Source organism: Myotis lucifugus, unplaced genomic scaffold, assembly GCF_000147115.1.
Source record: "Myotis lucifugus unplaced genomic scaffold, Myoluc2.0 scaffold_400, whole genome shotgun sequence".
NCBI classification, from domain to species: domain Eukaryota; kingdom Metazoa; phylum Chordata; class Mammalia; order Chiroptera; family Vespertilionidae; genus Myotis; species Myotis lucifugus.
The window spans coordinates 400,720-415,379 of NW_005871448.1; the positions used below are offsets into that span (position 1 = coordinate 400,720).

The 14,660-nt window shown below is 48.7% G+C and overlaps 1 protein-coding gene across 3 annotated transcripts; it reads left to right on the plus strand.

Annotated features, from left to right (window-relative positions):
- Positions 1 to 360: 360 nt before the first annotated feature.
- IMPA1 (inositol monophosphatase 1) lies at positions 361 to 13,473 on the plus strand. Of its 3 annotated transcripts, XM_006102138.3 has the most exons (9): positions 361 to 695; positions 1,120 to 1,234; positions 2,110 to 2,243; positions 3,776 to 3,880; positions 5,529 to 5,574; positions 7,959 to 8,067; positions 9,566 to 9,674; positions 11,213 to 11,364; positions 12,143 to 13,473. In XM_006102138.3, the coding sequence occupies exons 2-9, from the start codon at positions 1,172 to 1,174 to the stop codon at positions 12,256 to 12,258; spliced, it is 834 nt and encodes a 277-aa protein (XP_006102200.1). In that variant the 5' UTR covers positions 361 to 695; positions 1,120 to 1,171; the 3' UTR covers positions 12,259 to 13,473. The 3 variants fall into 3 exon arrangements, with proteins under 3 accessions (XP_006102200.1, XP_023599328.1, XP_023599327.1); XM_023743559.1 differs by lacking the exon at positions 361 to 695 and having other exon boundaries at positions 1,037 to 1,234; XM_023743560.1 differs by lacking the exons at positions 361 to 695; positions 12,143 to 13,473 and having other exon boundaries at positions 1,035 to 1,234; positions 11,092 to 11,271.
- The last annotated feature ends 1,187 nt before the right edge of the window (positions 13,474 to 14,660 follow it).

Consider the following 14,660-nt stretch of genomic DNA (forward strand, 5'->3'; position numbering starts at 1 on the left):
AAGGAAGAAAGAGTTTGCAAACAGCTCCTGGGGCCCCTCAGCAGTTACTGTAAAATGGTAAACTTTTAAACTGCTTATCCCGGGAAGAGAGAGCAGCTGGGGTCTGTTTGCCCTTCCCTCCCCTGAGCACTGTGTGGGGTTCCCCACGGCCCTGGGGGGGAAGCTCTGGCGGTTGTTTCCGCTGTGAAGGTGACACAGTCCGGTTGCTCTGTCAGCGATGTGTTTCTGAGTCTGAGCTTGAAGGCCTCCCTGCCCAGGGCACAGACTGCACAGCTCACCCTGCCTGGGCGGGTGGCTCTAGTCCTCTCTGCAGCGTCAGTGGACAGCTGGGCAGCAAATATGTTGTGTGTTTTTCCTCTGAAACTCAGGGAGAGAAGTTTCCTTTTTGCTTTATTATTACTTTTAGTCCTGGAATTTTCGCTCCGGGTCTGCCGAGGGCCTCCTCCTGGTATAAGAGATACACCTCTGTCCAAGTTGGGACGCCATTCCTCCCGCCCTCCTGGCTGGGATCACTAGTGAGGCTCATCTGTCGTCTGCTTGGAGGGTGTCATTTCTTTCTTTGGCTTGTGAAGAGAGATCGTCCTGCGTGCTCTTGGCGTGTGGCGCTCCCTCAGCGACCCCCTGTGCTAGCAGAGACCAGACCGGTCTCTGAGCTGAACTGCACCGCTGCCTCCCAAACGAAGCAACACTGGCGGGTGAGGGGTGGTGGGAGCTCCCTGGTCTGTGGGCCTTGATGCCTTCAGCTCAAAGTGATCCACGTGCAGAGTGCACATTGAGGGGACTTGTTCTGAACCCCTATCTTTGAAAATGTCCCTGAGTCCTTTCTCCTCCATTTTCCAAGCCAGGGTTGTTTTAATGTGACAAGATATGGGCACTTTGGGAGACACTTTTGTAGAGTATTTTTTGTTATGAAGAATGTTTCAACAGAAGTGGAGTCATTTAGGTAAAAATGGTTTGTGTGTGTGTGTGTGTGTGTGTGTGTGTGTGTGTGTGTTTTACTGGATCTACCAGTGAGTCTTAGAAAAAAATGGCACTCAAGATTCAGGAGGGGAGAGAATCCTGAATGAAAGGACGTTGCTAATTGAGATGCACTTGCGAACTACTTGTTCTGTGGTTTAGACTCAGAGATTCGGCACAGCTCTGTCCTGATATGCGTTAGACCTGTTCGAAGATGGCTGACCCCTGGGAGGAGTGCATGGACTACGCCGTGACCCTGGCACGGCGAGCTGGAGAGGTACGGCTGCTATCGCGTCCTGATGCCGCCACTCACCAATGCCGCCATGTCCCCGATGCCGCACTCACCAATGCCGCCATGTCCCCGATGCCGCACTCACCAATGCCGCCATGTTCCCAATGCCATCACTCACCAATGCCGCCATGTCCCGATGCCGCACTCACCAATGCCACCACGTCCCCAGTGCCATCACTCACCAATGCCATGTCCCCGATGCCGCCATGTCCCCAATGCCGCCATGTCCCCGATGCCGTCACTCACCAATGCCGCCATGTCCCCGATGCCGCACTCACCAATGCCGCCATGTTCCCAATGCCATCACTCACCAATGCCGCCATGTCCCCGATGCCGCACTCACCAATGCCGCCATGTTCCCAATGCCATCACTCACCAATGCCGCCATGTCCCCGATGCCGCACTCACCAATGCCGCCATGTTCCCAATGCCATCACTCACCAATGCCGCCATGTCCCCGATGCCATCACTCACCAATGCCGCCATGTCCCCGATGCCGCCATGTCCCCGATGCCGCCATGTCCCCAATGCCGCCATGTCCCCGATGCCGCCATGTCCCCGATGCCGCGGGTTAAGTACCTGCGTTGTTTTTCATTTCACTAAACACTGTACATGAAAAGAATACTCGATTTTGGTGCCATTAACTTTTGGGGATGACAGTTGTGGATCTAAAATGGGATGTAAGATGCTATGATTTTGTACCTAGAAGGACATAACCACTAAAGGTTTATTTTGTAAACCTTGTGATAAGAAAATTTTAAGAATATCATTTAAGACAGACTGAATGTCATACACCATTTCTCTGTTTCATTTTTAGCTTGATTTACACTTTTCTATTTGTGTACCAAACAAATTTCCAGGTGGTTCGTGAAGCTTTGAAAAATGAAATGAACGTGATGATTAAAAGTTCTCCAGCCGACTTGGTAACTGCGACTGACCAGAAGGTTGAAAAGATGCTTCTCTCTTTCATAAAGGAAAAGTACCCGTCACACAGGTGCATCTCACTGCCACTCCAAGTGATAGAAACGGACCTGCTTAGAGTCAGTACCTGAGGCAGTAGTGCCGACTAGACAGAAGTTGACAGTAGTTCCCTAAACCTGGAAGGGAGTGCCTCCGGAGGGTGGCGGGCGGGCAGCCTTGGGAGGGAGGTCGGGCAGGAGCCAGGGAGGAAGGGGGACCTGGACCCCCCACAGGAGCCACGGCTGCTGAGGCACCGGTTGCCTCGCTCTTGACTCTGATTTCCCAGTCGCTTACGATTACAGGTCCTGGGCAGGGCCACCAGCCAGGAGGGATAGGGGGGGTGTTTGGGTGCAGGGATGCTGATGTGAGAAAGGTCTGCCACAGGCATGAGTTAGGTCAGTTTTGTTCTCTGTCGCAGACTCTTCTGCGTGGTAGCTTTGGGGACCTGAAAGGAACCACCGGAGTGAGGGCTCTCGCAGGCACAGCCAGAGCAGGGACTGTCACCACTTTACGTCTTAGTGCTGTCGTTCTCTGCCTCTTCCCGGTCGTGCGTGTTAAAGCCTGTACACTTCCTCTCAAAACGCGCTGTGCAGCTAAGAGACAGAAGATCATGAAGTGATGGTTAGGAGAGCTCATTGCTGGATAAAGGGAAAAGATAAAAATGAAAGTAGGGAAGAGCGACAGCAGTGAGCTCGGGCTCCACTTCCGGAATCCCCTGAGATTTGTCGCACAGCGTGTTTGGGGAAGACAGGTACTTTTGGTGGGCGACTTGCCTTCTTGCTGACTTATCTCATGTTCTGTTTTACTTATCTATTGCTCCAAAGCAAATTACCTAAACATCAGCAGCTCTAGACAACAAACATTTATATCAGAGTTTTCTAGGTTCAAGAATATGGCAGTAGCTGAGCGCAGGGTCTCATGACACTTGGGAATCCGTGGGTCGGAGCCGCCTGAGGCCTGCACTGGGCCGCAAGATCCATTCACTTGGGTAGTTGTGGGTGACTTCCCTGCCTCCCGAGGTCTGCGGGCAGCTCCCTTCGGTTCCTCGCCACGTGGCCCCCCTCAGAGCAGCTGAGCACGGGTGGCCTGCTTCCCCGGGCATGGCAGGGACGGGGAGTAGAGTGGGTAAGACGAACCACAGTGCGTGCTGTGAGCGGGTCCTCAGGGTGGCACATGGGCACTTCTGCTTCATTCTGTTGCTTAGAAATGAGTCACTAAGTCCAAGTTCACACTCGAGGCGCGAGCGTTAAGCCTGCCTCTGGAAGAGAGGAGGATGAGAGACCTGAGGGCGTCTTTTTAAAACCACCACGTGCCCTAGTAAGTCCTCACCTGTACCAGCGCCCTGTGCACGCCTGCGCCTTCGCTCACCCGGCCCCGCATTGCAGGTTCCAGTACCGCTTGTCGGGTGACCTGGGAAGTGAAGCTTGCCCACTCCATCCCTCGGGAGGAAGGAGGCTGGGATGAAAGAGTGCTGTGTAGGCTTATATGTTTGCTGTGACGGTAGCTAAGGGAATGTTAAACCTGGAACTTGTGGAAATTGGTATAAAGAGTCATTCTTGCTTTTAGTTTCATCGGTGAGGAATCCGTGGCCGCCGGGGAGAAAAGTGTCCTCACTGACAACCCCACGTGGATCATCGACCCCATTGACGGAACAACTAACTTTGTGCATAGGTACGAGCGGGTGTTTGCACTGAGGGGACCTTTCAAGTGCTCGGTTCACGAACATTCATACTTTAGAGAATCGTGTAATTTGTAAGCTGTAATTTGTAAGCTGTAATCGTGTAATTTGTAAGGAGACTTTTCATCACGTATAGCAGCAGTGATGAAATAGTGCTGGTGGGACTTGTGCGACCCAGCGGTCTGCTCACTTCTTTTCCCACCGAGAGAGCAAGTGCAATATAAGCCAGCACCGTGCTGCTCTGAGATCAGCTAGGGAGCTCTGCAGCCCCACTGCAGTGCTGTCGGTGCCACCTTCAGCCCGGGCGAGGAAGCTTAGAAAGAGCGTGGGTTTTAGGGTCAGCACTCTTGGGCTTGAGCAGGTGCTTTATATAGGCTTTTCGACCTGGGCAAGTTCCTTTACCTTTCTAAGCCTCAGATGCTGTTTTCTTCTTATCTGCGAAATGAACATATTATTGGTGCCTGCCTCGTGGAACTGTGGGGACTTGATGAGTGGTACACAGATGTAAGGATGCTGTACAGGGCCCGGGACACAGGCCTGGCACACAGGGTCGGCACACAGGGCAGCAAAAAAGGCCTCACACACAGGGCCTGGCACACAGGGCAGCACACAGGGCGTGCATGGGAGAGAGCCCGTTGCCGGTGAGCGAATATGAGCAGCCTCGCTGGGTGGGATCAGGGAGTTGCCCTGTGGCTGTGCATACCTGTAGGGGCACAGAATTGTTTATATTGTAAACCAAGACCTAGACTCTGTAGGTGATGGATAGGGATGTGGAAGGATGCCTCTGGGATGTTGTAACCGAGAGAAGATTATAATGCAGTGTGTATAGAATGGTCTCATTTTTGTTAAAATAAAAGCTATTATATATTTCTAAAAATTTTTATTTTTAACTAGAGGCCTGATGCACAAAATTTGTGCAAGGGGCTCGGCCCTCCCAGCCCTAGCTTCATCCGGAAGGTCGTCCGGTCTAATTAGCATATTATGCTTTTATTATTATAGTTATATTGAACCCATTTTGTCTTTTCTTTATCTTGGTTCTCTTCTGAGTCAGAAATTACCACCCCTGTCGTCAGACTGCCATGAAGCCATAGCAACCATGTGGCTACCAGTCACCTTGCAGGTGTGAGGCTCTGGATGGGGTTCGAGGGAGACAAGTAACAGTGTATTCTGTGCCGGTCACGCCTGTGTTTACAGGTCCAGGCTGGGGGAGAAGTGACCACAGAAAAGAGACTTTTAGCTGTAGTCAATGTAGTCTCTTAAAATTTTTTTTTGTTTTTATTTTTTGAAAAAATATCATACATCATTACTATGTTTGTGGTATTCGACATTCAAAAGATATGAAATGGCGTGCAGAGCGAAGTGGCCTTCCCATTTCTGTCCCCAGTTTCTCAGGCCTGTCTCTGGAGGTGCCTCCTCTCAGAGCTGCTCGCTGCCGCAGGAGTCCCCTGTGCGTCTGCATCTGTGTCCCCGAGCCCCAGCCCATGTACACGAAAGGTTGCATACTGTACACACCACTGTAGGGCAGCAGAATGAGACTTTATGTGAAAAATGTTATAAGCAGTGATATTGTGAAAAACGTATTTATTGAAAATAAGTCCTATCTTGGTAAATTTGTATGTGTGTGTGTGTTTTTTTTTTAAGATTTCCTTTTGTGGCTGTTTCCATCGGCTTTGTTGTCAATAAAGAGGTACGCCGTTTAATTATGGCTGGTAACATGCCTTGCTGTCCTTTCTGAGAAAGAGTAACTGTCTCCATAGTACGTACAGGTTTGTCTCTATTCACTTTATACGGCTGCATTGTTGTGAAATAAGCTATAGGAGGGTTAACATTATCATGGTACTTTTTCCAGTGAAGAACACTTAATGTTTTTAGAGCAGCAGGAGTTTTAAGGAAGAAATACACACACTGATGTAGTCACCACTGCATATGAGAGAGTCAGGTGGTTACAGGGAGAGTGGGATTCGAGCTAGCACGCTTCCGTGGGTGTCGGTGAAAGGCCCGGGCCCGGGTGGAAGAGCAGAGTGTCGAACCCGAAGCCGCTGTGTGCAGGCCCAGCAGAGAGAGTATAGCTCGGGCATTGCCACGCTGCGTGGCTGCTTATTGATAAACAGTGAGTGATGTTCCTCTCATTTGTGGACCTGTCTTCACGGGGCTTGTGATGTATTGACAGCATGGACACAAGAGAGTTAGAGTCGCTGGAAATGAAAACACAAGTTAGTGCACATGAAATTAGCCACGGGGCTGTGAGCCGTGGGAACGTGCGAAGGAGCCGATCGAGCGAGCTCACCCTGCACGGTGTGCGGTCCCGCCCTCGACCCCCAGTCAGCGCCGGTTAGATGTGGGACAGATGGGATCCTGTGGTGGATGCTGAAAACCTACCGCGAGAGTGTGAGTGAGTTCAGGCATTTGCCAGGAGGGGTCTGAGGAGATTCCTAACAGAAGGGTCTTAAATTTGATGGAGTGGTTTGGGCCTTGGAAAATGAAGAAAAGGAATGCGTTTCCCTCAGAAAGAACAGCTTGGAGAAGAGCCTGGTGTCGGGGAGCTGTGAGGGGCTGTGTGAAGCCCTGGGCGTGGCCGGGAAGGTCCAGGGAGAAGCTGGCTGTGGAGGTCTGTGCGGCTGTGGCCTGTCTGCACCACAGCATTGAGGTTTGGTTTGGGGGTGGGGGTGGGGGGTCAGGAGTGGTTTCTAAGTGCAGAGTTACAGGTGTTTGCAGCCGTGTCGGGATTCTGAACTAAGACAGTGCAGTGAGAATAGCTGAGGAAATGCCAAAACCAGGAAGTGTTCTCAGGACAGAATCTGAAGGAGGAGCCCTGGCCAGTGTTCTCAGTGGTTAGAGCGTCGGCCCCAGCACCACAGGGTCTGGGGTTTCATTCCTGGCCCAGGGCATGTACCAGTTGGGGCATGTATGGAAGACAGCCAATCAGCATGTCTGTCACATCGGCCTCTCTCCCCTTTCCCCCCCTCCTTCCCTTCCTCCCTTCCACTCTATAAAGAAAAAAAAATCTCAGGATTAAAAACATATTTTTTGAAGGAGAATGGGGAAGGATGGAGGTGTGATCAGGTGGTGAGTGTGGCCTCTTTGGCTGCGGTTCCTAGGAGAGGGTCTTACTGTGATGGTGGAGTTGATGGAGCCAGTGCCAGTGGTAGTTGATTTGTGGGCTGTAGGACAGGGGAGAGCTAAAAGGGACGGAGAATGGAAAACGCTGATGTACACAACTTCCAAAGGTTAAGCAGAGAAGAAGGTCCTAAGAGAAGTGACACGCCCACTGGTTAGTGAGTGAGGTGGGGCCTGAGTCCTGGGGAAGCGCGCAGCCTCCGGATTTCCTGGCTCCGCCTCGGAGAAGGCAGGCGGCCCGTGGAGTTCATAACCGTCTCTCTGCGGGGGTTTCAGAAGAATGCGTGGTCAGGGCAGAGGCCAAACTGTAGTGTGTGACGGGAAGGGGAGAGGCGGAGTATAGACGGCTCTTTGGCAGGGAAGGGGAAAGGATGAACATTTTAAAGGTTTTGTAGGGAGGGAGAGCTTGGTGAAGAGGAAGCAGAATCGATATTCCAGAGGAGGGAGCAGCAGGGAGCAGTAGGAGGGAGAGCAGCCACACAGGAGGAAGGATTGGCCCTGGAAGATAGGCAGGTCTGTCCTCTGGGCGAGAGGGAGGGGGGCCACAGGGGCGCTGTGAGGGTTCTAGATGCTGGGACCGCTTCCCTCCGATGAAGCTAGACAGTGATGGCGAACCTATGACACGCGTGTCAGAGGTGACACGCGAACTCATTTTTTTGGTTGATTTTTCTTTGTTAAATGGCATTTAAATATATAAAATAAATATAAAAAATATAAGTCTTTGTTTCACTCTGGTTGCAAATATCAAAAAATTTCTATATGTGACATGGCACCAGAGTTAAGTTAGGGTTTTCCAAAATGCTGACACGCCGAGCTCAAAAGGTTCGCCATCACTGAGCTAGAACTCGGCCTTCTCAGTGTCCCCCGTGTGGCCATTTGCAAACATCTGTCCGTGTGCCGGACTTCCCTGTTGCTGAGGGTGAGCGTCACCAACACCCAGGTTTCCGCCTGCAGATGGAGTTTGGAGTTGTGTACAGCTGCGTGGAGGACAAGATGTACACGGGCAGGAGGGGCAGGGGCGCCTTCTGTAACGGCCAGAAGCTGCAGGTCTCCGGGCAGGAAGGTAGGCTCACCGTGGGGGCGGCGCTAGCATCCGCTCCTCTTCTGTGGTTTTGAGTGTTAACTGACTCATAAATGGTGTGTATTTTCTCTGCTGTTTGCTCCCACTGGAGTTTGAATGTGATGGTGGAAGCGGGGAAGCTGGTGGAATTGAGCAGACACACTTCGGGACATCCCTCGGGGCTGGGGACGGAGTTTATGGCGCTTTACTGCAGCCGCTGCCTCCAGGATTCTTTGTAGACTCGCTCTGAGCTGATAGCGTTGGTACCATTTATTAGGCAGTAAATCAGGGAAAGTGTGTTAAATTTAGGAATCACTAAAACTGGCGCGTGCACATTTAGTAAGAGCTGGATGATTGACAGTTAAGCCTTCTCTCTGCATGACAGCTGAGAGGGTTTGAGGACCTTTCCCCCATAAGCCACGCCCAGCTTTTTTTCAGTTTGCACATCAGATTTTCTTAAAAATATATTTTATTGATTTTTTTTATAGAGAGGAAGGGAGAGGGAGAGAGAGTTAGAAACTTTGATGAGAGAGAAATATAGATCAGCTGCCTCCTGCACACCCCCTACTGGGGATGTGCCCGCAACCAAGGTACATGCCCTTGACCGGAATCAAACCTGGGACCCTTCAGTCCGCAGGCCGACGCTCTATCCACTGAGCCAAATCGCTTAGGGCCGTGGTCAGCAAACTGCGGCTTGCGAACCACATGCGGCTCTTTGGCCCCTTGGGTGTGGCTCTTCCTAAGCCTTAGGAGTACCCTAATTAAGTTAATAACAATGTACCTACCTATATAGTTTAAGTTTAAAAAATTTGGCTCTCAAAAGAAATTTCAATCGTTGTACTGTTGATATTTGGCTCTGTTGACTAATGAGTTTGCCGACCACTGGCTTAGGGCATACACATCAGATTTTTAAGTGCACCAAGAACTTAAAGATACTTGCAAAACCATCTAAATTCAGAATCCTCCCACACTGTTATAAGTTTTCTCCTTAAACACTTAATTCGAGAGCATTTATTTCATTATCTTTTTATTGAACTCTAAGACCCGATTGTCAAGACGTTACTGCGTGAAAAATGTGCATCTCAGAATTGAAGGAGTGGTCGCTTTCCTACCAGCAACTCTCCCCCTCTCTATAATTATTCTGCTCTACACAGTGTTTAATTAGACCATGTGATTAAATATTTAAGGTATTTGCTTATTTCCCACTAAAGCTATTATGTAAGCAGGTAAGTTGGTTATATTCTGCATTTTGGGGGGGATGGTCTAAAAAGCTAGACTCTTATAAAATGACCACTGAGGTATAACAAATGTATCCTTATTTTAATATTTAAAGCCTTAGAAGTAAACAGATTTGATACAACTAGGAAGAGGGCTAAGAATGTCCTGTTTTGCTCTGAATCACAAGTGTTAATTTTTTTTATCAGAATTCTTATCATTAAATGAGTGATTTTTTTTTTTTCAAATTTCTAAACGAGTGATTTTTGAAGTCATTTCCCTTTAGATGTCACCAAGGCACTCCTGGTGACAGAGCTGGGCTCCTCCCGGACGCCGGAGACCGTGCGGACCGTCCTCGCCAACATGGAGAAGCTGCTCTGCCTCCCCATCCACGGGTAGGTAGGCTGTGCCCGTGGCCACGGGCATTCGGCGATTTCCTCGTAGCTGTGAAATGTTCATACTGGACATGGGATCAGTACCATAATTCTAATTTTCTAATTCAACTTGAAAAACTTTTATTTGAAAATAATTTAAAACTTAACAAAATTTGCAGAAATAAAATAATGCAAAAAGACAACAATATATCCTTTGCCCAGTTCACCTATCAATATGTTACCCCGTGTGTTTTACCCTTTACACACACCTTTTCCCCCTGAACAGTCTTAAGGTAAATTACTTACAGCATAGGTCTTTATCCCTAAATACTTCAGCTTGTTACTTCCTACGAGCAGGGATATTCTCTCCCGTGCCACAGTGCGTTGCTGACTTTCTAAACGTTCTTGTTCTCTAATCTGCCGTCCACGTTTGCTGTGGTCCGGGGATCCAATGACATCCATCCTTTGCAGTGTCCTGTCCTCCGTGGGGGATCCAGGTGCCGGCTGGGCGTGGCCTTGGGCTGTCCTGCCTCTTCAGCCACCTGTGCTTTGCATGTTGTTTTTGAGGAATTTGGTGCCAGCCTGATTTTCTTGGCATTTAAACTATTTCTTGATTTACATGGAGCCGTTGAGATTCTGTTTTCCTTCTCACTTTTGAGGTCTGGTTGTTTTACAAGGATCTGTTTTGGAATTTCACACCTGGGGGAGTTTTCTACTTCAGTGTGGATTTGTGTCTTTTTTTTCAAGCTTTCTTGAGTTACAGTTTTAAATATTAGCTCAGGTCTGTTTTTATTTTCTTCTTCAGACACCAATAGGCGAGATCCGTGTCCTCCATTTCAGCCACTTTCTCTCTGACCCTTTTACTCGTGTTTTTTCCTGCTTTTCCTTGGGGCCTTGATTCGGTTTTCACTCGCAGCGGCTTGGTTAGGGGCTCCCTGAATTGCAGTCTTCCTCGATGTCATGTGTCTTGTTTGCCCACCACTTCTCTGGGCTCAGTCATCTCATTTTATTTCCTCCTGGGCTTTGTTCCCCCTTTTCTGTGTGTAGGTTTTGTATTTCTGATTTAAAGTCTATGTTTACAGCTACTTCTTTGAGATGTTTCATTGAGATTGGATTGATGTCAATTTCAGTTTTCTTCCATTTCATTGTTGGTTTTTTTGGGAGAGACTTTATCAGCCACAAAAGTTCCAACACACTTATTAGCAGCTGAGTCAAATCTTTGTGATACAAAGGTGGTCAGTCCTTTACTGGGTTTCAACAAATGTGGTTATACTCTCACCCATGCATGTAGTGGAATTTAGTATTTTCTTCAGCCTTTTCCCCTGAAGATGTCATGGCTGTAATGTTTATCTTATTAAATTACTTTGTGGGAGTGGTCATTTCTATGGTGCACCATGGTAATTAGGTTTTTATGTATTTTTATTTAATTTAAAATTAGGTATGTGTCCTCTAGACGGGTTCAGATGGTCTCAGTCGACACTGAAAATGAACTGACGCCAAGGAGGACCTCATTTGAAAGAACTCCTTTTCCAATCTCCTTTCTCAATGCTGTCTGCTAGGATCCGAGGAGTCGGGACGGCGGCTGTCAACATGTGCCTGGTGGCCAGCGGAGCTGCGGATGCGTATTACGAGATGGGCATCCACTGCTGGGACATGGCAGGAGCGGGCGTCATCGTCACCGAGGCCGGTGGGGTGCTGATGGACGTGACAGGTAGCGGATGCGGCGGGAAAGCATCTTCCTGCCCCATCTGTTGGACTTTGGTCTTCCAGTGTGTGCTGTGTTGCTACCTGAGCTCTTAAAGACAAAACAAGCCATGGAACGGTCTGCGAATTCCAGATAGACATTGCGGTAGAGGCGAGGAGAAGAGGCTGAGGGTAGTGTGGGGTTGCTCACGCTACGTGGCTAAGCCTCTTCAGACGTGAGGAGCAGGAGCTCTGGAGAGGCTGGGGAAAGTCTGGCGGGTCCGCGGGCCTGAGGGTTGTGCCAGCAGCTCTTTGGATGGCGAGCGAGTGGCAGCTGATGATGGACCTCCGCCTCCGTCACTTTCTGCCTCGGGCTGGAAGGGTTCACTGCTTCAAACTGTGGTGACGTTTTTAAAAGTCGGGCGAACCTGGGTTAAAATTCTCCAGTGTCTGAGAAGGGCAACGGAGAAGTCAGGAAGTGGGAGGGGATTCCCTGCCCACGGACGCCCAGGCGTTACAGAGGCAGTCAGAGTATAACAGTGACTCGGAGAATAGAAAAAGGTGACAGGTTCAGACTGGTATGATTGAGGACCCCCCCCCAAACTCGTATTAAAATAAGATGCCTAGAAACTCATTTGTGTATTGCCAGAGCTTAACCAGTATGGTCATGTGACAGAATAGCTTTTTGAAAAGATGACTGGAAGTATTAAAATGTTACGATTGGCGTAGTGCCTGTCACCAGACGAGTTCTGTAGGAGTGGTTTTGGTACGAGACGTAACTGTCTTCCTTGTTTGATTGATTTCAGGGGGACCGTTCGATTTGATGTCGCGGAGAATCATTGCTGCGGGCAGTAAAACCTTAGCGGAGAGAATAGCCAGAGAAATCCTGGTCGTGCCCTTTCAAAGAGACGACGAAGACTGAGCCTCACCGCCTCGCACTCGGCCACGGTGGCTGCTCGCCCAGATTTGCTGACACTGATGGTGTCACAAAATTTAGGACATCATTTCAGTCCTGTAATCTGATTGGCTTAAATTGTCTTGATGTCCAGATTTAAAAATTGCCACTTGTTCCATATTTTACTAGGACTCGGTAGGCACGAATAGTTGAAATGTTGTTTCATTGTTTTAAAATTCTGTGTGTAAGAATGTACCTTTCGGCAGCTGATGAGACAAAGTAGTGAGCATTCAGTTTCCGAGTCTGTATGAGCCTCTGGAATTTTGACTTGCCACTGATGTACCTAAACATTCTTAATTACAAAGTCAACCTTTTGGAAAAGAATTTATATTGAAAATAATTTTAGGTTGAAAAGCCACATTTCATTGAGTTTGTAAGAAGTGTGAGGAGTACTGCCTGGCCTGGCTTCGGTCTTTGCAGAGAGCCTTGCTTTGTGCATCGGTGCGCAGCTAGCACCTGGCACAGCCCCTGTCAGGCGCTCGGCAGTCTAAAGTAAAGCATTGCAACCACGAGGCTTCTGGAGGGAGCAGGTCCTGGTTATAGCAGATACATAAGTGAAGAGCTCACCGTTCTGTGTTATCACTTCAGGTTTTGAAGTGAGAATTATCTAGCCACCCTTTACATTTCACATTACCATTCCTATTAGCATTTCATTCCACACGTTCCCATTGCCACCCCGCCAGGTGTGGGCATTTCCGCAGCGAATGTATCGCCGGGACCCGCCTTCCATGTGCCGTGGCTCCCTGTGCTCACAGAGACCCGGGTGAGCAGCGGAGACTGGACGGGCAGATAGATGGAGTTGATAATGTTGAGCTGCTTGGTCCTTCTTAGACTCGTTTCATTTCGTTTCGACCGGTTTCTATTCAGCCTTTAAATATTCCTTAAGGTCTTTGGTTTATGAAACTCAAAAAGAAAATTGCTTCAGTTCATAGATGCTTTTAAAGATTTATTTATTGTTTATTGGCATGTGAACAGACTATTAAGTTTAGTTATTGCTTATGCGAGCCTGGTGTTTGAGGGAACGGCAGTGTTCAGGGCAGGGCTATTTTATTGTGCGCGTCTCACATTAAACTGTGTGGTACCAGACTTGAGTGTTATCATTGTGCATTTGTGCTGCTGTCCACGTGCAGTAAAATATCTCATACTGTATTCTTGCAAATAAATATATTTTAATTAAGACAATCATGAATAACATTTTAAATAAAACGTGTAATTGAAATTTTTATTAAGGTTTATAGTTTAAACTACCTTTTTGTTTATTTCTTTTAATAACTCATAATACATTTTAAAAATAAGAAATAGCCTTAATATTTAGCATTTGTCGAGCACTATAGCAGGCACGTGTAGCACTTGACACCGTGACCCTATTTAATCCCACAGTAGTCAGGAGAGCTGTTGTCCTCGTTTTACGAGGCACGTGGGTGGTATTAATGAGCCCGCTTTCCCTGCTCAAGGTAACGAGCGGTGAAACTCAGTAGAGAGCGAGACAGCTGGAGCCCACAGTCTGACCCTGCCCAGCGGTCCTCACCTGGCTGCCAGGAGAGCCGCCTGGGGCTTTTGAACAGGCATTGCTTGGTCCCACCTGAGGGAATCCGGTTTACTTGGTCTGCGCTGTGGCCTGGCCGGCTGCCCTTTGGTAAGGGGCCCGGGGACTCTGTGGGTGGCCAGGAGTGAGCACCGGTTGCTACACTCTCCTGCTTTCTCAGGAATGGCCGCCTCAGCGACTCGCCCTCGCCACCACCACCGCCTCGGAGGGCTTCATGGTGAGATTGGGCGTCTTAACACTGAAATGTGGTTGTGCGTCATCCCTTTGTGGATGGGTGAGAGCCCGATTTGAAAGATTGTAGCGGCCTTTTTATTTCCACAAATGACCACTAGATGGCAAACGACACATAGGGATCATCTTATACATTAGCATTTTCATTACTGAAAACATTTTATTTTTCCTTCAAATAACCTCATTGGCCAGTATTCGAGTTTAATAATATAGCACCAGAGCCAGGGTAGTTTTTCATGAATGAAATACGCTGCATTGTGGGTCAACTTATTTCCCTTCGGCAAAGCCATAGGTACTGATGTCCTGTGGCCTAGACTTCAGCATCGTGCAGCTCTAGCTTTCAGGGTTCATTAACCACAAACAAACCAAGTGTGGGCCTTGTAATACTTGAGAATGCCTCCAGTGGAGTCCAGTGTCCCTGTCAAGTAACCAGCCGTTCACAGAGCCATTCCCGACGTCCTGCTCACGTTTCCTGGGGGCTGGTTATAAGGCGAGGTGCGGTGGTGAGACGTGAGGAAAATGATAAAAGTATATGAATGCGGTCATGCAAGCACTTGTGTTGATCAGTGAATGATTTTTAAATTTTTCTATC

Bases quoted from the DNA above. Each gene is read 5' to 3' on its own strand.
- IMPA1 (XM_006102138.3), top strand. From the start codon at position 1,172: ATGGCTGACCCCTGGGAGGAGTGCATGGACTACGCCGTGACCCTGGCA. The intron at 1,235-2,109 runs GTACGGCTGCTA...ACAAATTTCCAG, and splicing joins TGGCACGGCGAGCTGGAGAG to GTGGTTCGTGAAGCTTTGAA. The intron at 3,881-5,528 runs GTACGAGCGGGT...TTTTTTTTTAAG, and splicing joins ACAACTAACTTTGTGCATAG to ATTTCCTTTTGTGGCTGTTT.